This window comes from Salvia splendens, chromosome 5 (genome assembly GCF_004379255.2).
Source record: "Salvia splendens isolate huo1 chromosome 5, SspV2, whole genome shotgun sequence".
Taxonomy (NCBI): domain Eukaryota; kingdom Viridiplantae; phylum Streptophyta; class Magnoliopsida; order Lamiales; family Lamiaceae; genus Salvia; species Salvia splendens.
Window position 1 is genome coordinate 12,144,922 of NC_056036.1, and position 23,383 is coordinate 12,168,304.

Genomic DNA, 23,383 nt, shown 5'->3' on the forward strand with positions numbered 1-23,383 from the left:
ATATATTGTGGACGTTTTTTACCTTTCTTAATAACTCAACAAATGGAGTAGTACAAGTAAATACTAACCCATAGACTACCCCATAGACAAAAATTCAAATCAAACTTGAAAAGAAACAGAAAACAGAAAACAAAAATTTGAAAAGAAACAGAAAACAAAAATTTTCAGAGCCATCGTGAGTTCGTGAGCCAGTTCCTCTCTTAGCTCAGAGTATTCCTTTCATTTGCCCAATCTCCTAAATTCATCTCGCTAATCATCCTTTTTTGTATACCAAGCCCTCTTTTTTTTTTCCTCTTTTCGTTTTGTTAGTTTGGAGAATTTTGAATTGCCCAGCTCACTTCTATTGAAGGATTGCGCCGTGAGATTCTGCAGATCTGTGTGAGGATTTTCTCACTATTTCTAAAATTTATGATGTGGAAAGTTAAACCCGATTGTTAGAACTATTTTCGTTTTTTGTGAGTACAATGTTTTTGGTCAACTCTTGATATTTTTAAAAAATTCAGGATGCTGATTTCTGAACCTATATGCTAAATTCTGGTTAAATTATTCGAGGAGTGGCAAAATTGAAGCTACTTTTTTTTTCGTTTTGATACTAAGTGCGCGTCGTTGAACCATTTCATTTTGAATTATTGTCAACTACACCAATTTGTTCAATATCCATTGAAGTTTATGATACTCTTTTGTTTAACAAACTCATACAGAGGAAAATGAGACATGTTAATGTCGTAGAAGTATGCTCAGAATATGCTGATAAGAACTATTTCTAGCGCATGTTTTAAGATTTAAGCTACATATAAGGGTTTCTCTGGCTTTAGTGTGTGGCTAATCAGTATTTTTTCCTGATTACTTCAGGTTTTATTGGCTCGAGTTTTAGCTCCAATTTAGCTCGTAGGGAGGCAATAGTCCAAAATCAGCTGTTGGACTGCGTTACAAGCCGGATGGATTCTATGGGTGGAGGTAACAATGTGACCACCAATGCCACCTTGGCATCAAAGCATCGGCTTCGTTGGACCCATGAGCTTCATGAGCAATTTGTTGATGCTGTAGCACAACTTGGAGGGCCAGATAGTAAGTGTTTCTGGATCTGGCCACAATTGCAGTTACTATTGTAATGAAATAGTCGAGTATCGATTTGTAACAACTATAGGAAAAGATTAACAGATTAGTAACCCAATAAAAAAGAATAAAAAGAAACAAAATTGTTGCTAGTTTAGCTAAAGTTACTTTGTTCCATCAATCGGGAGAAAGTTTATTTTGGCTTGTAATAGTTGAGGGGGGAAATGGGAAAGATAGGAGAGTTCCAATACATCATGATATGTTGTAAGGAATTGCACTAGCCATTTTGCTTCATTTCCCCCACTCTAGTGGCATGGCAAAATAAACAAAAAAGTATCCTTGTTAAATCTGTTGGGAGGTGTATATAATTCCTGTCCAACCCCAATTAGTTTGAAGCCTTTTGTGAGTGAACAAATCCGTGCGTGAAGTGGTCTCGGTTTGAGGGGAGGCACAATTCTTGAACATCTTTATATTTTAAAGGGATAGCTTAAACTTAAAGCCGCTTGGATGCAATCATCTTTCTGTTCAGGGGCTACTCCTAAAGGTGTTCTAAGAGTTATGGGAGTTCAAGGGCTAACAATTTACCATGTCAAAAGCCACTTACAGGTGTGCCACCATCAGATCCCTTATTAGTGTGTTCATCAATCTAGTGTGTGAACTAACATAAAATCTCCCACAGAAATACAGGCTTGCCAACTATCTTCCAGATTCTTCATCTGATGGTAGGTATTCTCTTGACTATGTTTTGTGTATGTACAGGTAGTAACAATACTTTGGTCTTTTTTATAGAAAGTTGTTGTTGTTGATTAATTTATTTATTCATTTATGTATGATTTTGAAGGGACAAAAGCTGAAAAGAAAGATTCTGGAGACATGTTTTCTGGCTTAGATGGTTCATCGTAAGTGTATCACAACAATTACAGTATTTATATAATTTCTCATTGCAATAACTTGGCACCTATTTGTTTGACATCTTTTTTACCTTTTTTGTTCTTCCATATATAATCCACTTTGATGTAGTCTCCTTTATTCTTATTGATGTATCTTCCTTGTGCTACTTCCTTTGTCCCATTTCAACAAGTCATCTTACCTTATTTGGATGTCCATTTCCTTAGGTCACTATCTAAAATGGAAATTCATTACATAAGAAACTCCCAAATGTAACATACTAATATTTATATAACATATGCCATCGTGGCCCAACTTATTTTGTCTCTCTCCCCTACTTCATTAATTTTCTCGTACTTTTTGCACAAATACATCATCAACAAAAGTTACATCCCCTCCAATTTTATCATAAACAACTCATTTCTGAACAGTTCACTAAAGGAAGATGTGTTTATGGTGGATATATCAAGACAGTTCACTAAAGGATTTTTTTTTTCATTACAGAGGTATGCAAATAACTGAAGCACTGAAGCTGCAGATGGAGGTTCAAAAGCGATTGCATGAGCAATTGGAGGTACCTCATGCTGTTTAACTCTCTGAGATTTATGTTCATTTCACAATTAATTGTGGAAAACCATTTGAAGAGAGAAGAAAATTTAGTGGGATCAGAAGTCTTCTTAGCTAATGAACTAAGATGCATGGTATTGTTATTTCACTAATCCGGGCTGCTAGAGCAAATGATTTTTGCCCTAGATACTTGTTTCTTCTGTTGTCTATGAGATATTATACTGTTATAGAATCTTACAGGTGCAGAGGCAGCTACAGTTGCGGATAGAAGCCCAAGGAAAGTATTTAAAAAAGATTATTGAAGAACAAAAACGCGTAAGTGGAGTTCTCCCAGAAGCACCTGCCTTGGGTGCTTTTGTATCTGAAACAGAGGGATTTTTCCCTGAATCTGAGAACAAAACTGACCCAGGGACCCCTGCTGCAACTTCCGACCCCCCTTTTGGCGACAAGCTTGCCGAAGAACGTAATCCAGCCAAGTGCATTTCGTTAGATGAGTCCTCTCATGATGCTCCACAAACACCTGATTCTGAGTGCCGTGTGTCTTCACCACTACTCAGCCCAAATGAGAGACCAGACAAAAAGCAGCGCAGGAGCACTAACATTGCATGCACAGCACAAGAAATGGTTCTGAGCCACTCAGTACCAGAGTCGAGCTCAAGTCCCCCTTATCAGGAGCTAGATTCTAGTTTGTTGGCCAGTGAATAATCTGGTCATTAATCAGGGTTAGCCATTGCAGGCAAAAACCAGTTAAAGAGGGTCACAAATAGCGACGATTAATCCATTATGATGTATGCTTATTGTCACCTTGTATGTCTTGTATCTGAAACACGTATTTGCACTAGGTAGATGAACCTCTGGTGTATAGGTCTAATGAAATGAGTATTTTGCTTTAATAAGCTTAGATTCTGAGGAGGTGAATTCTGGAAGATTACTGTTCTTTCACCTAAATAACACGCAGATGATTGAGTGCGATAGTTGTTCCAGATGTTCAGATTTTCGAATCTTGGTTTGAGTTGTCAATACTTCTTTCCAATGATCATTATCCATAATTGGTTCAATGTTTGCTGGCATCAATCCTCTTGATTTTTAATAGTCGAACATACATAATATTCAAAGTGCTAGATGCATTATAGTCTTTAAATTCACCTATTTAGAAATGGGGCTGAGCTAACTTCCACAAAATGATATCAAGCAGCAGGAACGTATAGAAAGAGATAAGAATACACGTTATAATTACTATATCAATACAAATGAACTGGCCATGATAACATATGCAGAAGATAAAACTTCATCCTTGAAGAGAACTCCACTGGAATATAATATCAACATAATTCCTCTCAACATTGCCGGATGCTCTGAATAGTTCCTAAAATGTACATAAGATGCCTTTCTTCAATATGTACGTTCATCCAAAATATGAACTTTCGAAAGGTGAATAAGTATACACATGAGCACTCATATTCCCAGCAGTCAAAGCATAGGCTTCATGGTCATACCGAACTCATGGCGACCATAGCTGCTCTATAGTAAGAAAGCTCATAGAGTTTGTTCGGAAGATAGCAGCAGAAGGGAAATTGATTCCCATAGCTCCTCTATTGACACGAACATGTCAGTTCTCATGATTAGGAGCGGAGCAAGTGCAACGCTATCTGGGATGATAATTTGGCCTCAACTTAAACAACACCTAGGAGATCAGACTCGGGTTTTATAATGGCATGAAGCTTCCAACCACCAAATCCTGCCAAAGAAAATGCCTGGAATTTGAAACAAATATGACGTTAGCTGCCAATGCAAGAGAGAGATAAGTCCACTGCTTTTGAACTGATATGATGAGGAAGGCAACAGCTGCTGCCTACTTCAACTATCCGAAAACGCAAGAATGAATTGAAGATGATTGAAAGAACAATTATGAAAACCTCCCAATATAAGGTGCCAGCAAACAGCAATCATTAATAGTTGATATCACTAAAGGGTTATGACTCCTATACCAACATTGTTATTCAGCATTTCAGCTCTACAACATTCCTATATGATATTAAAGACCGTGATAACTCACACACACACTCACAAATGCACATATAAAATCAAAATTATGGAGTATTTAAAAAAAGCACATTGGTGCCTCTTGTTTTGAGGAGGGTCGACAGATCCAATCAAAAAACACAAAAATGAACAACAGGGGTTGACAGATCTAGGGCTGGGAAAATATACCGAAATACCGCACTTACCGTACCGAAAATACCGAATTTTCGGTACGGTATCATACCGTACCGACAGTTTTAGGTACGGTAAAGGTAAGCATTTTGTATATGCCGCGGTATACCGCGTTATACCGCATCATACTGCAATTGCGGTATATACTGCAAATAACATGGTATACCGCAAATACGGTATATACCGGAAATCACGGTATACCGCAGTATACCGCATATTGCGGTATACCGAAATCACGGTACGGTAACGATATCTAAATTTTGGTATATCGACTTGTCGGTATACCGCAATTGCGGTATACCGACAAAAGCGGTACGATAAAGGTATGATTTTTGGTCATACCGCACAGAATGGTACGGTATGCGGTATGACCATTTCGGCGCGGTATACCGTACGGACAGATCCCATCAAAAAACACCAAAACTATTATCAGAAAAGAAATGCCTCAGTGCCTTTTGTTTTGAGGAGGTCTTAACTGTTTCTTCAATCGGAGATTGATAAATTTAAGAACATTGGATGAAAAGACAGATTTCCCTCTAGACATAAGCGAAATGCCCTTTAACATGTTCCAGCATTAGTTCCATATGTGAATCTACATTATTAACATGTTCTAGCATAACTTAACACTCCATATCAAACAATTTTAGTTACTCACTATGTAAAAATTGCAAAGAACTAAAGAATTCAAACTACAAGTAACAGATTATGTAGGACCTCTTCCCATGAATTCCCAGTTGCTTCCAGCAGAGCAGCATTGCATGTCTTCAGTTCTATGGAGGCACCAGAGAACATGGAAGCTGCCTCTTCCCATCCTCTGTTATGGCCCATACACCTGTATATTTAGTACACAAAGAAAGAGTATTAACAGAGTACAACATAAAGGCATAGGTTCTTAAGAAAGAGTATAAAAGAAATAGAAATAGAAAAAGAAAAAGAATTTTAACTATATTTACTACCTTGGATCCCTTGCTCTTAAGGACAACTAGAAGCATTACATAAATGCATAATTACATGTGTGCACGTAATATAGGCCTACAAAGGTTCTCTCAATTAAAAGTTCACTACCATTAGTCGCGTATTCGGTAATAACTTAATGATTACTATATATTCAGGACACATAAATACGTCACTTTAATTTACCAACAGATGAAATGCAGAAGGGTAATCTACAATCAGCACTCACATTACTGTAAGGATCTCATTTCTCGAGTATTTACAGATGGTCCATTGAAGGTGTTCTGCTGTCTGCCCATCCATGGCTGCAACAGAGTAAAAGCTTGAAATAAAATGTACCTCGGCTTCCAAGAAAGCACGCACTTGTTCCTGAATAATTTTCAATGTTTCCCGTGTTCTCTGCGCATCACTACAGCAATGCACACAACTAAATACAAATTCAATCGAGTCTATCAATCAAACCAAAACCAAGAGGCACCTATCTCTCACCTTGATAGTACAAGTTGAGGAATCCAGCCCAATTGCTCAAGTTTCTGACCTAGCTTGACAGCATCTGCTCGTCCCAATTTACTCAATGGCCGATCATGATCTGTTAAATAGCCGAAACAACATTTACATATTTCCCCCTAAAAAAATCAAAATTACTCTACCCTGATTTCGTCAAAATAGCTGATACACTAGTGCAAATGAGCATTACTTCCACATTATCTCCACCACTTTTTCCGGAAATTGGTACCTTAGAAACAACAGAATAAGTACCTTTGAGAGAACGATCTTCCCAGGAACTCCTAGCGTGACGGAGCAGTATAAGGCGGCGGGACACGGATTCCGGCGGAGTTTCGGCCGAGGCCTGCTCGTCCGCAGGCGTATCAATTACGAGCGAATTCCGAACAGTAACCAAGGGCTTTCTTCTACTCCGGCTCTTAGGGAAGCACAGACATTGTGGTGATGCAGAGATCGGTTGCAGCGCGGCAGCAATCATGGCGGTTTTCAAATAAGGAAATGAAACTATTCGCAGAGATATTGAGGACTTGAAATTTGGTACAGAACGTCTTCAGGTTTTGGAAACGTTCCCTCCACCATAGAGAAAAGATCACTTGCTTCTCTCTCTCTCTCTGGATGTAAACCGGTGATGTAAGGATAGATACCAACAAATACAATACACAGACGATCTTGGGACCGGGCCGGGCTTATCCGACCGACCCTACTCTCTCTAAAAATGCGGTCGGACCACATACAGTAAAACCCATCCAGCCAATCAATACTTGAATTGCTGTGCTGTGTTTTTGGATTAGGCCACTTCTTAGGTTTTTGATTATTTATGAGTCCTAAATTTATAATATAATCTACTACAGTATCAATTTATTGTTTTTTTTTTTAAAAAAAAAAAAATTAACTTCATATATTTATAGCACCCTTTACCGCTAGGCCAAGGGGCTTGGATACAGTATCAATTTATTGTATATCTCCTAGTTTTCAACTTTTAACTAATAATATTTGACTCCTCTTTTCTATCTTATATTTTATCAAATTATAGTATATTAAAAGTCACTGTAAATAAATATTGATAGTGGATATTATTTATCAAATTAAAATTTCACATTTTAGTCACAATATTAGCGGAGTACTTTAAAATTAGAATGTTAGGTACCAAACTCACAAAATGCTCATATGTCAATAACAAAAACTGTTAAATAATCCTACTATTTAGGATCAAAAATAAACTTTAATCTAGCGTTTAGCTCAAATTTAATGTGTACACTACAGATCAATTCATAAAAAGTGAAGATGTCATTTTGACTATCAGATTTAACGACATTGTCACTTTAGGACAAAAATAGATCAATTCATAATGCTAAAAACCGAAACTATCAAACATAATATGCTAAAACAAAATCTCGGCATATGTTAAATGAAATAATCGTTCATCATCGACGTCTACAATTTTCACACAGTAAAAAGAAAAAAACTAAGCTAAAAAACTAAAAATGGTAAAACTCGCATTTGTAATGAATTTTCAGTCTGAATTTTATTACTATTTCATTCGACTTGGATAGTAGAATGCGATGTAAAGCTGATGCATACAAAGTGACTTTCGGCCAAACGTTTCAGCACTAGTTACTACAGAAACTATGTTGAAAGTATAGTACTGTACAATTTTTGATAAATCAATCACAGTCGGATTAATAAGAGAAACTATAGCTTTGCACAACAAGCATGGAGCTCCGACACTCCGACTATAGCTTTGCCTTCTTCCACAGCCTACGTCTCAACTCCTCAGCCACGACATCAATGAACTCTTCAGTGTTCACATACTGATCTCTAGACACGCTGCAACAACACACCCGTGTCAAAGGCGACAAAAACAGAACAAATATTTTTGTACAGAAAATTTCACTCACTTAGCTCCATGAGTAAGAATGGCAAGATCCTTGGTCATCTTTCCAGACTCCACACTTGCAATGCAAGCAGCTTCTAATTTCTCTGTGAAATCCAAGAGTTTGGAATTTCCGTCTAACTTTGCTCTACAAATATCAACACAAAGTCGTAAACGAAGAAAGTAGTAACAGCTAATTGCCCGGGTTTCATGGAAAACTAATTATCTACCTGTGTGCAAGTCCCCGTGTCCATGCAAAGATCGATGCTATGCTGTTAGTGCTAGTCTCGCCTCCCTTTTGATGCACTCTGTAATGGCGCGTGACTGTACCGTGTGCAGCCTCTGCCTCAATTGTTTTTCCATCCGGACAGACCTATTCAAATACGAAAAGTTGTTGCCAAACAACATCAAAGAAAAGAAACGACTGCTCGAAGAGATTAATGATATGGTTACCGCACCAGCACTGATGTCATTAAACCTAGAGATCCAAATCCTGCATCACGGAAAATAGCTAGTTGTAACTACACTATATGCAACACAAAAGCATGTAACTCCAATGAACCTTATCAATGCAAGAGGCACACTCCGGTGCATCCACCGTGCATTCAGATGTAAACAAGTCTTTGCCTAAATTGAAGATTGCACAAACCTTGGGCTAAAAAGTCACTTTGAACATCTCCGTCGTAGTTTTTGCAAGCCCAGACATAACCTCCGTCACTCTTTAGAGCATAAGCAACCATATCATCTATAAGACGATGTTCATACCTATTTTCAAGAGCTTATATAAATACTTATAGATTAGAAAAATGGATTTGCATATCTACTCTTTCATAAACTTGGTTATACCAAATCCCAGCAGCCTCAAACTTGGACCTCCATTCTTTTTCATAAACTTCTTGGAAGATATCCTTAAACCTTCACGAATATGAAAGCAAACAAAGGGATTTAAGCAAAACAGTGTAAAAGGCTCAATTTGTAAAGTGTGGCCATGGTGGCATGAAATTCAAACTTATGACATTAGTAAAAAAAGATGAATACCTTCCATCATAATTCTTCAGAATGGTATTTTTGGTGCTAAGATAAAGCGGCCAAAGCTTCTGATAAGCAGTGTTCATCGAGGCCTCCGCAAAAGCACGAATAGACTAAGCAGCATAAAGCATATAATTACTCTTTACATGAAAAAAGTTGCAAAATATCCTAGCAAGTGAATTTCAAGTTTTAAATGCTATCACAATGTTTGCAGTCAGTCAAAAATTATAGTTTCAGGCTCAATAAGGAATCATTCAATAAGAACTTGCTTTAAGTCACACACAGTAGAATCTACATTAGCCACAGCATAAGAGTAACATTATCAACTAACCAAGTACTTGGGACTTGGGAAGGGCAATAGACTGATAGAAAGAAGAAAAGAAATGAAACAAAGGCCATACAAGGAAATTACAAACTACTATCAGTTCATCCACTTTTCAGAACTTCTGTGGAACCTAAAGCCTTTTCCTGTATCATTCAAATTAAATTACTACCGTGGAATAAACTAGCTTAAGTGGTGGAATTTACGCATCTTTTAGTCAAAACCAGACATGATAAAGTCAGGTGTTTTAGCCTGGGCCCAGAGAATCACACTAGGACAAGGTTATTCCCATTTATCTGATCACCATTATGTTCGGGAACTGTGTAGACATATCATGAAAAAAATTACTCCCTCCGTCCACGAAAAATAGACCACATTTGCCATTTTTGGTTGTCCACGAAAAATAGAGCACATTTAAAAAAGGAAAGTTTTCAACAACTTCTCCCTTACTTTTTTCCCTTCTCTCTTTACTAATAATATGGACCCCACATTCCACTAACACCACTTCTCTCTTACTTTTTTCTCTTCTCTCTTACTTTACCAATTCCACATTAAAACCCGTGTCATTCACAATGTGTCCTATTTTTCGTGGACGGAGGGAGTATCAGAAAATTTGTGAGAATTCAAACCTCGTCAGTGTTATACATTGACAGAGCTACGCCACCAGGTCCAGTAAAGTTGAACACCTCCATTTCAACACCCTTAGTACCTCGATCTGGGACTGTAACATACGTCATATCATATGTGGTCTTTAATCGTCCATAAAATATTAAGAGCATTGTAATAGTTTAAGTCATGCCTCCTTTATCTAAGGAAGTGGTTCATAAAATGCATGGCTGTATTTACGCACTGAGTATTAAGAAACTAGATAACAAACTACACACATACCAAAAACCATTTTGAGTTTTCCAGCTCCTTTAACTACTAAATCAGTAGCTCGATACTGATCCCCAAAGGCATGTCTCCCAATGCATATCGGCTTGGTCCAACCTATGAATAGGAATAGTTGCAGGCCTTATATCAGAAAGACCAGAGAAAATAAACCCAAGGTGTAATCTCAGTAAAGAAGCTCATAGTAAGAATTAAGCACCTGGCACAAGCCGAGGGACATTTTTGCATATGATTGGTTCTCTAAATACTGTCCCTGCAGAAGTTATATCCACATTCCCGAGTAAATATCAGTGATTATATTGAACATCCATGTTTATGCTTCTATGGAAATTTCCTACCATTCAAGATGTTACGAATGGTCCCATTTGGACTTCTCCACATCTGTTTCAAGTTAAACTCTTTAACACGGGCCTCATCTGTCCAGCCAACCAAGATGACGAATATGTCAAACAGAATATATAAACAAGTCAAACAATTAATATGTATAGATGTGGTGATACTTCAGTTGCATTTATAGCCTAACAAATGTAACATCATTCAAGAACTGCTGAAACATATGCAAAGTTTATCTAATGGGCTTGTGTCTTAAAGACGATACCTGGAGTAATGGTTGCACATTTAATTGCCACATTATACCTGGACATTATCAAAGGAGAGAAGAAAATTACTGAGAATTTCATTTATGGGGAAAGCTGATAAAAAAATTTTGGTCACAGTTCAGTTAAAGCTTCACAACAAGTTGATTACATAAGAACAGAGTCAGAAAGTTGAATAGTTAATTATTCATCCTTTAATTGGCAAAGTCATGCTACTCTGAGACCGTACAGATTCAAGCAAGAAATTCATTTTTCCATTTAAATTAGGCTTTCAAAGTAAAATCTTTAAAAAAGGAAAAAAAAAAATTCAAACAAATTACATACCTAAGGGTGGCTTCTGCACTTTCAACTGTAACTTTGTCATTTGTAGCATCACGGTGATGAATACCAAGGTCAAAGTACTTTATGTCTAGCTCCAGGAAAGGAAGTATGAGCTGTAAATGTTGTAAACCCATTAAGCTAGCAAAACATTACAATTGTGTTATTGGCAAGGAATAGGAGATTAGTATCCTAACCTTTTCTTTGATATATTTCCATATCACTCGAGTCATTTCATCGCCTGCACCAAAACTATATTCTTTAATCATGACAATCAAGCTTTCTACACAGTTACACTAAGGAGAAACTCAAATAAATATGCAGCATTCCTAGTCTCTACAACGTGTCTACATAAACCTTCAGACAAATAGACTAAACACCTCGAGATGAACCCAACACACACACGGAACTAGCCAGAGAGTATCACTTCAGAGAAATGATTTAAAAGGCACTCAATTAACAAAGATATCCACAATAAAACACTGATCTAAACTTCTACCCCAAATGACTTTTAACCATCACGAACTAGAATTTCGACTAAATGAACATACAAATAATTAAATTCAATAAGCCCACTTTGTGAAAATGCTTATGTTACTATAAACTGCCAGCACGCCCAACTAATCAAGATTATGAGCATACATGTAAACTGGGTTTAATCAAGAAACGGATTACAGTCTCAATTTCAACAGCAAAAGCGCCTACTGCATAATAAACTAAGTTCGATTAAGCCCACTTAGACAGGAAATGAGCGCAGAACAGAAGATACCGACCGTCCATCTCTACGATGGGGTTTTGGACTTTAATCTTGTCGAAACTCATCGTCAGATGGCGAAAAATTCTTCCCTGGTAATCAACTTAAAATCTCGCTGAACTGGGTTTAATCAGAGGAGCCGAATTATGCTGGAATTAACTTTCTCCTTTTATCAGCCTGCGCTGGTCCTAAATGATTTTCTTGTTTAAAACGAGTGGGGCGGTAATAAATGTTCTTTTCCTTTCATTATTATTATTATATTACTAGTTGAAGCCACGCGCGATGCGCGAATAGCGAATAGGGTGTCGTCCACTATAAGGCGGGCACGCCCAATTACCCCGCCCCAATTTTTGTTCATAGCCCCAATTTTATTGTCCATAGCCCCAAAATTTTGTGTCCGCCACTATGGTGGACACCTCCAATAGCCCCCAAATTTTATATTCAACTTTCATTTTATAATATTTCAAGTAATTATGAACAAATTTATCAGGCTCTTAGTGGATTAGAAGAAGCCGACTATACGAATTAAAAATAAAAATAAAAATAAAAATAAAAATAAAAATAAAAATAAAAATAAAAATAAAAATAAAAATAAAATTAAAATTAGAATTAGAGTTACACATTAAATTAAAATTAAAATCACACACTACATTAAAATTAAAATTAAAATTTGTATAGATGTTGTGTTTGAATGGTGTGAAAATAATGAATGGAGTGGGGTGTATTTATAGGTGAATTGAAGTGTAAAAAAAAATTAAAAATCGCATGCAACCGCCGCGGCGGATATCCGCTACTATAATAGCCGCGGCTATAGCCTCGCCTATACCCCCACTGCCGCGTCCTCGCCCCACTCGCGGCGAAGCCTCGTCCGCCGCCCTCCCCCCACCAGCCGCGTCCACCCTCGCGGCGGACACACCCCCCCCCACTATGACCGCAGCGCCCACCGCCCCCCTTCGCGGCGTCCGTCGCGTCCACTCCATAGTGGACGCTCTTAGTAAATACCAATTTTAGTAAGGGCATGTTTGATTGCCCTGAGAGGGTGAGATGAGATAGGGCACACTATTGGGTTTTGCCGGATATGGCTGATAGGCCTTATGTCAGTCAGATGTTTGATGGCCCGGATATAGTTCCGCACACATGTTATGCTGTTTTTGATACGGCATAGAAAAACGTATGATAACGGGATTGTTTGTCTGTTTTGTCCCCAACAACTATTAATATTTCCAAATTCTCCCTTGCAACCCTAACAAGAACTCGCCCAAATTAATCTTTCCCGCGCCAGCCATTTTGTACTCCTCCGCCAAGGCTAGCACCCTCACAGACGCAAGACTTCTGCGAATTCCGTGAACGGATTCTCCCTACAGTTCTAAACGGGAGGTATGTAATCCTTCAACTCCATATTCTCGACTTATCAATTTTGATAATTTATGAAATTAGGGTTCTAACGGATACGCGAACTGTGTACGATTTTTCCAGCCATCGGTTAGGGTTCACTCCCAAATGTAATTTTAGATCATAATTGTTGACGCTAATCATCTCCTAAACTTGGAATTCTAAAATTTTGTTGTGGATGAACTAGATGTATGTTTTTAAGTGTATGTAAATTGCATTATTATCTCTGAATTTGTGTAGATTTTGGGTGGTATGGCCTCTCAACTGAATAATGCTAGCGACAACGAAGGAAGTCCTGAGGGTAATACTGTATTTGTTTCCCATAATCGATAATGTCTTATAACAATGAAATTTATCAATTCGATAGTGAGATGATTTGTGTCTTCACGCAATAGGTAGCAACGATTTGTATTCGAACAGGAACTCTAAAGCTGACAGGTCGAGACGCATATGGTCTGTCCGTGAAGAAGAGATACTAATGGCAACGTTGAAGGAGTTGGCAGCTAACGGATGGAAATCCGACAACGGCTTTCGCTCAGGTTACCTCGTTCGCGCGAGGGAGGCGATAAAGCGTGAATTTCCAAACACCGATATCCTGCCACACCCCCACATCTACTCGAAAATAACTACATGGAAGAGGAATTATGGATCACTAAAGATGATGCTTAACCACAGCGGCATTGGCTTCAATTCGGATGGTTCATACCGAATTGAAGCCGATGATGAGCAGTGGGATCTATTTTGCAAGGTTTGTATTATGATGATTGAACTGATTTAGAAAGCCGATTGTCTAGCATGCGCACATACGGTTTAGGGCATAAACATTGCATTCGTAAGTATGCGTGTACAAATGTTGATTTGTGTTATGTGACTGTTTGTATCCAGAAAGACAGGCATGCGAAGTACATGAGGAACAAACCGTGGCCGCAATATGAAGACTAGAATGAGGTTTTCGGGCAAGACCGTGCCGATGGGGAACGTAGTGTAGACGTCCCTACTGCTGCGGGCACAATTTACAACCCATGAAAATGATGTTGTACCAGATGAGGCCATCTCCCCCCACATGACCTTTGCGGAGTTATTTCCTGATGAGCCAATCCCAGACGAGCTACCACCAGCCATCATCGATGACAGCCAGTCTGTCACAGAGGGTGGAGTGCATGGTTCTGCTGCTAGTGTTGATGCCGGGCCAGTGTCGGGATCCGGGGTGTGTCCAGTACCCGCGGTGGGGGCTGCATCTGGTCCTGGGACGGGGGCACGCCAAAAAGTTACCAAGAAAGTGAACAAGAAACGAAAAGTCGAAGACAAGATGGACGGCGTGCTAAGTCTCATGGGATAGATTAACAGCGACACAAATGATCGTCTCACCGAGATTTCCAAGAGGATAGGATACGCGTTCGATCTAAGCAACAAGAGGGCTGAGGTATTTGAGCAACTGAAAGGTATTCCAGGCTTATCTCCTAAACTACAGTTCTATGTCTGTAAGAAGCTTGTTAAAGAACCCGAGCTTCTTGACCTGTTTCGGGGTTTGCCTGAGACCGCGCGTGCAGCGTTTGTGTTCGACCTTTTGGAAACTGACAACATGTTGCACGGCTGATTTGCGTGTGGATATGGTTGCCGATGTGTTATGTTTTGTGGTGCAGTGGTTGGTTGTTTCGTTTTGCTAATATTAAAGCCACATGTGGAACCTCTTGTATATTTCTATGACTGAGACTATTCTGCCCAAGCTTTTTTGTATGAATCATGGTTATTACTCTTTGATTAACTCTTGTATATTTCTTTGCCAACTACTATTCAGCTAATGATTGTGCCAATATTTGGGTGATTTGCTTCAACATGGCTCTTTGATTACCCTATTTTTATGTGAATTCATGGTCGCAATTCAACGTGAAACGAGACAAAAAAACCCGAAACCTAAATCGGTGCTAACAACATCACCTAAATGAGCTGATCCACATAAACAAAATCATTAGTCATAAGATCGCCGATAGGTAGTACATTATAATACTTGAACCATTCCCATTGTAGTAGTTCATCCACATAAACACAGACATTACACCTCGGGTCAAAAGGATGGGACACTGATGGCATGTAGGAGGCTTAATCAACTCAATTTGGAGAAGGACTCCATGAACCACACGACTCTCCTTTCGGTGAAGTGACGTTGACAATGTTGCTTGTGGTATAACGGGTGGGTTTTGGAGAACTCGGCAGGGCATGGAAGCTTGGAATTGCCGGGATCGGTGATGTCACTTCATCAGACTCGGATGGTGAGTGCATTGGGCGTTCTTGATTAGGCGCGACCGGTACGTCGGAATCAGAAATCACTATGACCTCGGCACTGTTGTCTGAAATTTGTATTACTTCATCAGGGATTTCGGCCTTGACGTCGTATGCGCCAAAGAAACTCGCGAGAAGGCTGAAGTCTGGCTCGTCCCGGTAGAAATATGCCGCAGCCGAAGCATCCCTCTGCCAAGCAAGATTACGCAAGGAATACGTAGTTAGGGATTCTACACCCGCTCCTGTTTTGGACATACTGAAATTTATTTTGTATTACCAACCTTGAATATTAATTTCCACGTCGCATCAGAGGCGGACACGATTTTGTCTTGAGGATTCCAGTGGACACCGTCGGTCTTGACCAATTTTTTGAAACACATGTACCTCCCCTTCAACAATTTAACGCGAACGGCTATGTCGTCGGGTGTAAGATCCACTCCAAACGGATGCTTAATCACATCACGCACATTTCGGAGCACCTCATCAGGCAAGTTGGCATCTTCCCATTGTCGTCCGCTCCTCAATGTGATCAGCGTCGAAAGGAGCATGGCGTCCATCTCCTGCGTCCACTTACCCCTATAGAAGAACATTGATTGTGGAGGAACTTTGAAGCTCATTATGTTTGAGAGTTTCAGGGAGTACAATGGATGATGTTAATGTTGTAGAGGCTTGTTCTAAAACTTTCAACACAAACTGAAGGGGAACAACTGATTTTTTACATCCACAAGCATTAATTATTTATGGTTGAGCAGTTAATATTTTCTAGCTTACCTATCTTAGGTTATAGAGAAGAATTGATGGTGGCAGGTAGAGCATACATTGAATCCACATACATTGAAACTGATTTTTCAACTTGTACAGCTTGATTACCGTGACTCCATGCTCCTGTGTTACAGTCAACTCGTTCGGCAGAAGCAGAAAGAAGAAATATTACATTCTACAAGCAAGTGTTATGTATATACAGCCAAAACGCTGCCCACCATTGTCGTGTATAGGCAGATGGCAGTATTGGTCCAGTGTTGTGGCTAATCAACTCCAATCAGATGAACAGTCACAAGTGTGTAATGTGCATTTAAAAAGGCCGCTTCAGATAACGCTAAACACAGCCAAATAGCAACAGACTCGATTCCTTCAGCAATGGATTACCTCAGACTCCCTTCGTTTATGAAGAAGACCTCGATAGAGCATTGCTTGAATGAGCTGGTGAGTATTTTTTGACAGGCATGTTTTAATTTTTTGTTTATATTGTCGCTGATTTAGAACCATATTTCTGAGTTTTATCGTATATTTGTAGCGAATTCCACCAGAATTTGTGGCTCTTCATGGAGCGCATCTCCCTTTCGACTGTCGTCTTGTCACCCCCCGGGGAAGGTCTTGGCCTGTGAGAGTGTTGAACATTGCGAGTGGTTGCCATTTCCACACTGGATGGGCCGACTTTCGTCTCACTAACAATATCATTCACGACGACGTACTTACATTCACTATGGTCGACGCAGGCATATTTCATGTGAAGCGATATAACCCGAGGACGGGTTGTCCTCGGGTTAATGATTTACAAGGTGCGTTTACACAACCCTCGTTGAAGCATCTGAATTAACCTATGTCCTTGGCTATGTCTTTAACTGTTATGATACATTAACCTATTAGGAGATGATGTTTACGGAGACGCCGACCACAGTGATGCCCCGGATGTCGAAACCTCAGACGACTATGTGCCGTCAGACACGGAGGTTGTCGACTCATCAGATGAGAACGAGTATGCGCCGGACCAAGGAGTTTTAGCAGATGATGGTTGCCCAACTTTCTCTGTAACATTGGACAGCTCGAACATATCTCGTACTTTAGAGATACCGATGGCATTTTGGCGCCGCCACATTCGGATGATCAGCCTGCAAGACCCGGTGTACTTCAACGTGAACGGAGACTCTTGGTTCATCTTTCTCGACCACAGTGATACCAAGATTTGGGTGAAGCGCGGCTGGAGACGTTTCAAAGCTGCAAATCATCTCGTGGTTGGTGTGCGTTGCCACTTCAAACTCATTGATCGCAATGATGTCCAGTTTTATGTGTGGTTCGATCGGCCTTAAGTATTGGGGATGCTTTGTAAATGTAATAACTATGTAGTAGAACAATGGTGGTGTGTAATGTGCGTTGCAGGTTGTTGTAGGTGAATATATTTCACCAAATTTTCAAGTCTTTGTTGGTAGTATATTAGATGTGTTTGTAATATGCACTCGGTTATGGTAATCATCTTTTGGCTTGCTTCAAATATCACAGTTATTCCAAAAACTCCATAAGAATCGCTATAATACAGGCAATCGTTTCAATGGAAAATTGGATGTCTCCATTAATAAAAAAAATTGTTCGTAAAGAAAAATTAGTCCAATCCCGTTTTGAATTCAGTCAAGGAAAACAACAATGCAAAGAAGAATGAATTCAAACTTCAAATTGAAACTATGCGAGCAGGTTTAGCAGCCATGTTCAGAACAACCAGAAAATTATCAATGATTTCTCTCGGCCCACATTGCACTTGCAAGATCATCCATTTTTGTATTCTACGCTGCTGATGGTTCGACGCTGCTGATATTATCACAACCTAGCACAGGTTCATTATTACTATCATCATCAAGATCAGCCTTGTTTACCAACTCAGCCTCAACGGGATCGACCACCATCTGACTTCGTATGTAATTGTGAAGAAGAAAGCATGCGATTATTAGCCCGGTTTGCACATCAATCGGATAGAAGCTAGCTGATCGGAGTATACCCCATCTCATTTTCAGCATGGCGAATGATCTTTCGATGACGTTCCTTGCCTTAGAATGTCTAAGGTTAAACAGCTCTGCCGGATTCTGGGGGGCTTGGCGGCCGACGCCCCACTCCTTGAGATGGTAACGGACTGCTTTGTATGGCGTAAGGAAACCTTCAGCGTTGGGGTATCCATTATCACATAGGTAGTAGCAGCCTGAAAGTTTAAACCATGTTTATCAGTAAACGGGACTCGATTTTATTAGGTGTTATAAATTGAACCAACTATATACAACTCAACTTTAGGAACTTTGAGGCCTAATGGTCTGCTTACAGCATCTCTTAAAATCCTCGAGTCACCCGCTGAGCCCTCCCATCCGGGAAGTAGATAAATGAATCTGAGCTGGGGGTCACATACGGCCAATGTGTTGGTTGTGATGTGGCCTTTGCGATTACGGTAACGGGGAACATCACCAATGGGCACACGCACATTGATATAAGTACCATCTAAAGCACCTAGGCAACCCTGCAAATAGATCACAAAACACAGTAATACATATATCGAAGATTTGTGGCAGCATGTTCAATCTATCTATACCTTGAACCATTTCCACCTACGGTCGGAGCAAGCTTCATCTATTGGTGTCGGCTTCACCAAAAAAATACTATGCAATGAGAGAATTCCTCGGAGTACAATATGTATATATTTTGAAACGGTTTGAGACGAGCGCATGAAATTATGCCCAACTATGCGCGATTTCTTGTGATGTGCTAGCACACATAGGAACATGGCTACTTGTTCTTCAACACTTACTAGTCTTTGATCAATTAAGCCTACCCGGTCCCGGAGAATGCGACATAGACGCCCAAAGGTGTTCCTATCCATCCGTAAATTATCCACACATGCCCTATCGGTTATACGCACTAGTCTATCCAGCTGGCGCACATGAGCTGGAATAGAGTCAAGGACCGCTGACTGACCTAGACGATCCCAACGTTTACGCTTACGGTTTTGAGGGCAGAGCAATGAGATCATAAAAGAGATGAGCAGCAAGTTAAGTTGATAGTTCCGTATAACCTCTTCAAGCAAAATCAACAAGGTCGTCATATCATTCTGTGTACATGAGACGAGATCAAAGATTGCAATACAGAAGCTGCAAACTTCAATTCGAATATTTACATTCCTAGATAACTCACACAATGAAAATTTATTTAGCGTTCTTTGTAAGCAATTGAGGCATAACAATAACCCACCACACAGCAATGTAAAAATCGGCATATGGACAACAATTTTATCAGTACAGATCTTCAGATCTATAAAGCGAAAACAATTGTGTGAGTAGCTAATTCGCATACCTCACGGGAATCCTCTCCGTTATCCATTCAAATCCGATTATGCTTACAGATGCCCAAATTTGAAGGACCCAATCCAAAACGAAGCCGCTACCAATTTTTGAGAGAAAATAACATCAGCCAAAGTTCCAATTCAACGTAACTCAGCGTATTAATGGAAAATTGATATGCAATAAATCACAACCCACCTGGAAACCCACCTGGAATCGGGACTGACGGCGAGACTGGCCACAAAGCACAGCCGGTGGTGGTGACTCCAAACAAAATTGTGCCAATATCCACCAAATTTGATTAAAATCGAGATTATGAGGGGTCTTTTAAACAACTATGCAATCGGGAACTACGGCATAAGGCTTATCGGAGCCAGAAACCGTGATATGCATACACACGAAAACTGGGGTGGTATCTTAATGCGGCCCGGGTTGGTGGTTGTATCCCGGGTCGTCGTGCAACCGTATCATGGCAAGCAAAGGCAATATAATCCATGATAAAGAGGGTTTATCTGACATATCAGGGCAATCAAACGCGCCCTAAGTGTATTATAAGGTACACTCTTCGTATTTCTACAGTAGATAAATTATTTTGGCCAAAATATTAAGATAAATATACTCACTTTGTCTCATGCTACTCGTTTTATACTTCAATTTATCTCACTCAACTACCTTGACATAGAAGAAGTAATAGATTAAAATAATGTAAAGATATGAAAATAAAATAAAACTAAGAACGAAATAAAAGTAAACAATGGGTTGGTTTTCAACAATAGTAACAATAAACAACAATAAAAGGAATACAATTCAAATATAAACAAATGAAAATATCCTTTGTTTACTTATTATTACTTATATGATAAAATAATAATATAATAATAATATAATAATAATAATAATAATAATAATAATAATAATAATAATAATAATAATATCACAATAAAATAAATAAGACAATGCAAAATTCCTATTTAATGTTAACCTACAATATAAACCAATTAATTTGTCATCTACACAGAACTGATGCCCTTATCACTCTTCTTTCTAAACAAAAGTCCAATTTCAAATTTTTCTATGTGAACAATGAGAGGATCAAAACGGTATGCATCTACGAACCTAATTCGTACTTATTACCTCATCAACTATAGTTGATTTGACACATATCTTATAATTATTCAGTTCTAATAAACACATTTTGGTGTTAATTGACAAAACAGATCTTATCAATATCCTTTCGAGTATATTTTAGAGATAAAATGCTAATAGTTTTCAACCTGAAAGATATATCATGCAAAATCTAGAAAACTAAAGTCATAAAATCAATTTTGTAATTTTTCCTACAAAATTACTTTTCGTTTAATATTTCATCACTGATGACAACTTCTTTTGTTATTGGTTTGATGTTCGTTGTTTTCAAAATCGACATATTGATCTGAATCTAGACATTCATTTTACTTTTCTTTTTCTATTTTTCCTCTTTTATTTGGATCTAAAGTGTTCATGCAGAGAAACTTTATGTTATATGAATATAAAGTTTAAATAAGTTACTTGGTATTTCTCATAATCACATCCACAATGTGTTTGAAGTAATGATATTTGATATTTTTACATTTGGTTTCAGATTCTGCATAGGAATAAGAGGATATTGCAGAAGACTTGTGCAACAAAAATATTAATAGATAGGGAGAAGTAGATTTGATAAATAAATAAAAAATAAAATAAAGCATAAACTAAAAAAGATAAAATTGGTTAGTGTTGAAAATCAGTATTGTATTCATTCAACTTCTATGTTTTTGGCACAATATACATGCCTTTAAATAGGCTAAGGAATCCCTATAGATGGCAAGATTTTCCCTAAACATGGAATCAATAAATATACAAAATCAAGGAATATATCAATTTCCTAATTTGTGTGATTTCCTTCAATCTTGTGATTTCCTTCCAACACTCCCCCTCAAGTTAAGTAATGTGATCATCCATTCTTAACTTGCCCAATACTTCACGGAAGTTCCTTGCATCGACAGCTTTTGTGAGTATATCTGCCAATTGGTCTTCTGATCTCACAAAAGGAAGTTCTACTGTTTTTGCCTCTATATTGTCCTTGATGAAATGTCGATCCACCTCGACATGTTTCGTGCGGTCATGCTGGACTGGATTCTCGGATATACTGATTGCCGCTTTATTGTCACAGAACAACTTGCACGAATTTTTGGAGTTCAAATCCAACTCAGTCATCAATTTCTTCAACCATAGAATCTCCGTCAATCCACTTTTAATACCTCGAAACTCAGCTTCAGCACTCGACAAAGCTACTACCTTTTGTTTCTTGCTTCGCCATGTGACAAGGTTCCCTCCCACAAAGGTGAAGTAACCAGCTGTTGATTTTCTGTCATTTGGGTTTCCTGCCCAGTCAGCATCTGTAAACCCATGAATTTCCAGATGACCATGATTCTCAAACAGAATTCCATGGCCTACTGTCCCCTTTAAGTACCGAACGATCCTCAGAGCTGCTTCCCAATGAGCTACTTGAGGTGCATGCATGAATTGACTGACCACCCCAACTGCGTAGGCTATATCGGGTCTAGTATGGGACAAGTACATCAGTTTCCCAACTAGACGCTGGTATCTGGTGCGGTGAGTACTTTCAGCTCCTTCAACTATCCGTAAACCGTGATTCTGAACCATAGGAGTGTCTGTCGGCTTACAATCCAGTAATCCTGTTTCAGTTAGAAGATCTAAAACATACTTCTTCTGACTGATGAAGATTCCCCTTTTTGATCTTAGAACTTCTATACCCAGGAAGTATTTCAGAAGTCCCAAGTCCTTCATCTCAAATTCTGCGAATAAATTCTTTCTTAGCTGGGCTATCTCTTCTTCGTCATCGCCAGTGATAATCATATCATCTACATAGATGATCAGACAAGTGATTTTTCCTTCTCTTTTCTTCAAGAACAAGGTATGATCAGAGTTGCTTTGCTTGTACCCATATTTTTTCATCACCTCTGTAAATCTCCCAAACCATGATCTAGGTGACTGCTTTAGCCCGTACAGTGTCCGTTTTAATTTGCAGACCTTACCTCCTTCGAATTCCTCAGTAAATCCGGGAGGTGCTTCCATATAGATGGGCTTTTGTAGTTCTCCATGTAAAAAGGCGTTCGTCACGTCGAACTGATGCAATGGCCACTCCTTGGTTGCTGCTATCGAAAAAAGTACTCGAATAGTGCTCATTTTTGCAACTGGTGAGAATGTCTCGGTATAATCAACCCCATAGGTCTGAGTGTACCCTTTGGCCACCAGTCTCGCCTTATACCTTTCAATCGACCCATCCGGCCTCCGTTTGATGGTGAAGAACCATCTACACCCCAATGTTCGAACTCCATCAGGTTTCAGACAAACCTCCCATGTATTACTCTTCAGTAGGGGCCCGCATCTCTACTAGCATTGCTTCCTTCCAATGAGGAATTTTCATGGCCTCCTCGGCTGTATATGGGATTTCCTCCTCCTCATAAAGAGCTGTTTCAAATGCCCTAGCCATTTCAGTTAGATTGGCTTTGGCCAGGTTTGCCATAGAATATCTGCTTTTGCGAATCCTTTCAGGACTGTATCTCTTAGCCGGAATGTCGCGAGTGCTTCTTGGAGGGAGCACAAAACGGC

The 23,383-nt window shown here is 39.1% G+C and overlaps 4 protein-coding genes across 4 annotated transcripts; 2 read left to right on the plus strand and 2 right to left on the minus strand.

Annotated features, from left to right (window-relative positions):
* Positions 1 to 89: 89 nt before the first annotated feature.
* On the plus strand, positions 90 to 3,488 carry LOC121804810 (myb family transcription factor PHL7-like). Its single transcript, XM_042204490.1, has 7 exons — positions 90 to 378; positions 853 to 1,068; positions 1,586 to 1,662; positions 1,736 to 1,778; positions 1,898 to 1,955; positions 2,449 to 2,518; positions 2,752 to 3,488. The coding sequence occupies exons 2-7, from the start codon at positions 939 to 941 to the stop codon at positions 3,214 to 3,216; spliced, it is 843 nt and encodes a 280-aa protein (XP_042060424.1). The 5' UTR covers positions 90 to 378; positions 853 to 938; the 3' UTR covers positions 3,217 to 3,488.
* A 228-nt stretch (positions 3,489 to 3,716) lies between these two features.
* Positions 3,717 to 6,933, minus strand: LOC121804811 (uncharacterized protein At3g52155, chloroplastic-like). Its single transcript, XM_042204491.1, has 5 exons — positions 6,439 to 6,933; positions 6,169 to 6,268; positions 5,909 to 6,088; positions 5,440 to 5,557; positions 3,717 to 4,265 (listed from the first exon to the last, which is right to left on the minus strand). The coding sequence occupies exons 1-5, from the start codon at positions 6,659 to 6,661 to the stop codon at positions 4,185 to 4,187; spliced, it is 702 nt and encodes a 233-aa protein (XP_042060425.1). The 5' UTR covers positions 6,662 to 6,933; the 3' UTR covers positions 3,717 to 4,184.
* A 749-nt stretch (positions 6,934 to 7,682) lies between these two features.
* On the minus strand, positions 7,683 to 12,175 carry LOC121805309 (isocitrate dehydrogenase [NADP]-like). Its single transcript, XM_042205115.1, has 15 exons — positions 11,986 to 12,175; positions 11,410 to 11,453; positions 11,219 to 11,328; positions 10,897 to 10,934; positions 10,637 to 10,714; positions 10,498 to 10,551; positions 10,296 to 10,397; positions 10,037 to 10,128; positions 9,095 to 9,198; positions 8,903 to 8,971; positions 8,706 to 8,821; positions 8,515 to 8,549; positions 8,287 to 8,429; positions 8,082 to 8,204; positions 7,683 to 8,010 (listed from the first exon to the last, which is right to left on the minus strand). The coding sequence occupies exons 1-15, from the start codon at positions 12,032 to 12,034 to the stop codon at positions 7,917 to 7,919; spliced, it is 1,251 nt and encodes a 416-aa protein (XP_042061049.1). The 5' UTR covers positions 12,035 to 12,175; the 3' UTR covers positions 7,683 to 7,916.
* A 4,600-nt stretch (positions 12,176 to 16,775) lies between these two features.
* On the plus strand, positions 16,776 to 17,725 carry LOC121803821 (B3 domain-containing protein REM1-like). Its single transcript, XM_042203416.1, has 3 exons — positions 16,776 to 16,841; positions 16,933 to 17,197; positions 17,286 to 17,725. Exons 1-3 carry the CDS (start codon positions 16,776 to 16,778, stop codon positions 17,723 to 17,725), a joined length of 771 nt encoding a protein of 256 aa, XP_042059350.1.
* Positions 17,726 to 23,383: the final 5,658 nt, after the last annotated feature.

Coding starts and splice junctions, on each gene's coding strand:
- LOC121804810 (XM_042204490.1), top strand. CDS start 939: ATGGATTCTATGGGTGGAGGTAACAATGTGACCACCAATGCCACCTTG. Junction 1,779..1,897: donor TCCAGATTCTTCATCTGATG/GTAGGTATTCTC, acceptor ATGATTTTGAAG/GGACAAAAGCTGAAAAGAAA. Junction 2,519..2,751: donor GATTGCATGAGCAATTGGAG/GTACCTCATGCT, acceptor AGAATCTTACAG/GTGCAGAGGCAGCTACAGTT.
- LOC121804811 (XM_042204491.1), bottom strand. CDS start 6,661: ATGATTGCTGCCGCGCTGCAACCGATCTCTGCATCACCACAATGTCTG. Junction 5,558..5,908: donor AATGAGATCCTTACAGTAAT/GTGAGTGCTGAT, acceptor CTAAATATACAG/GTGTATGGGCCATAACAGAG. Junction 4,266..5,439: donor CTGGGAATTCATGGGAAGAG/GTCCTACATAAT, acceptor TTCAAATTCCAG/GCATTTTCTTTGGCAGGATT.
- LOC121805309 (XM_042205115.1), bottom strand. CDS start 12,034: ATGAGTTTCGACAAGATTAAAGTCCAAAACCCCATCGTAGAGATGGAC. Junction 9,199..10,036: donor CAATGTATAACACTGACGAG/GTTTGAATTCTC, acceptor TATGCTGCTTAG/TCTATTCGTGCTTTTGCGGA. Junction 8,011..8,081: donor ATTCTTACTCATGGAGCTAA/GTGAGTGAAATT, acceptor GTGTTGTTGCAG/CGTGTCTAGAGATCAGTATG.
- LOC121803821 (XM_042203416.1), top strand. CDS start 16,776: ATGGATTACCTCAGACTCCCTTCGTTTATGAAGAAGACCTCGATAGAG. Junction 16,842..16,932: donor AGCATTGCTTGAATGAGCTG/GTGAGTATTTTT, acceptor GTATATTTGTAG/CGAATTCCACCAGAATTTGT. Junction 17,198..17,285: donor TCGGGTTAATGATTTACAAG/GTGCGTTTACAC, acceptor TTAACCTATTAG/GAGATGATGTTTACGGAGAC.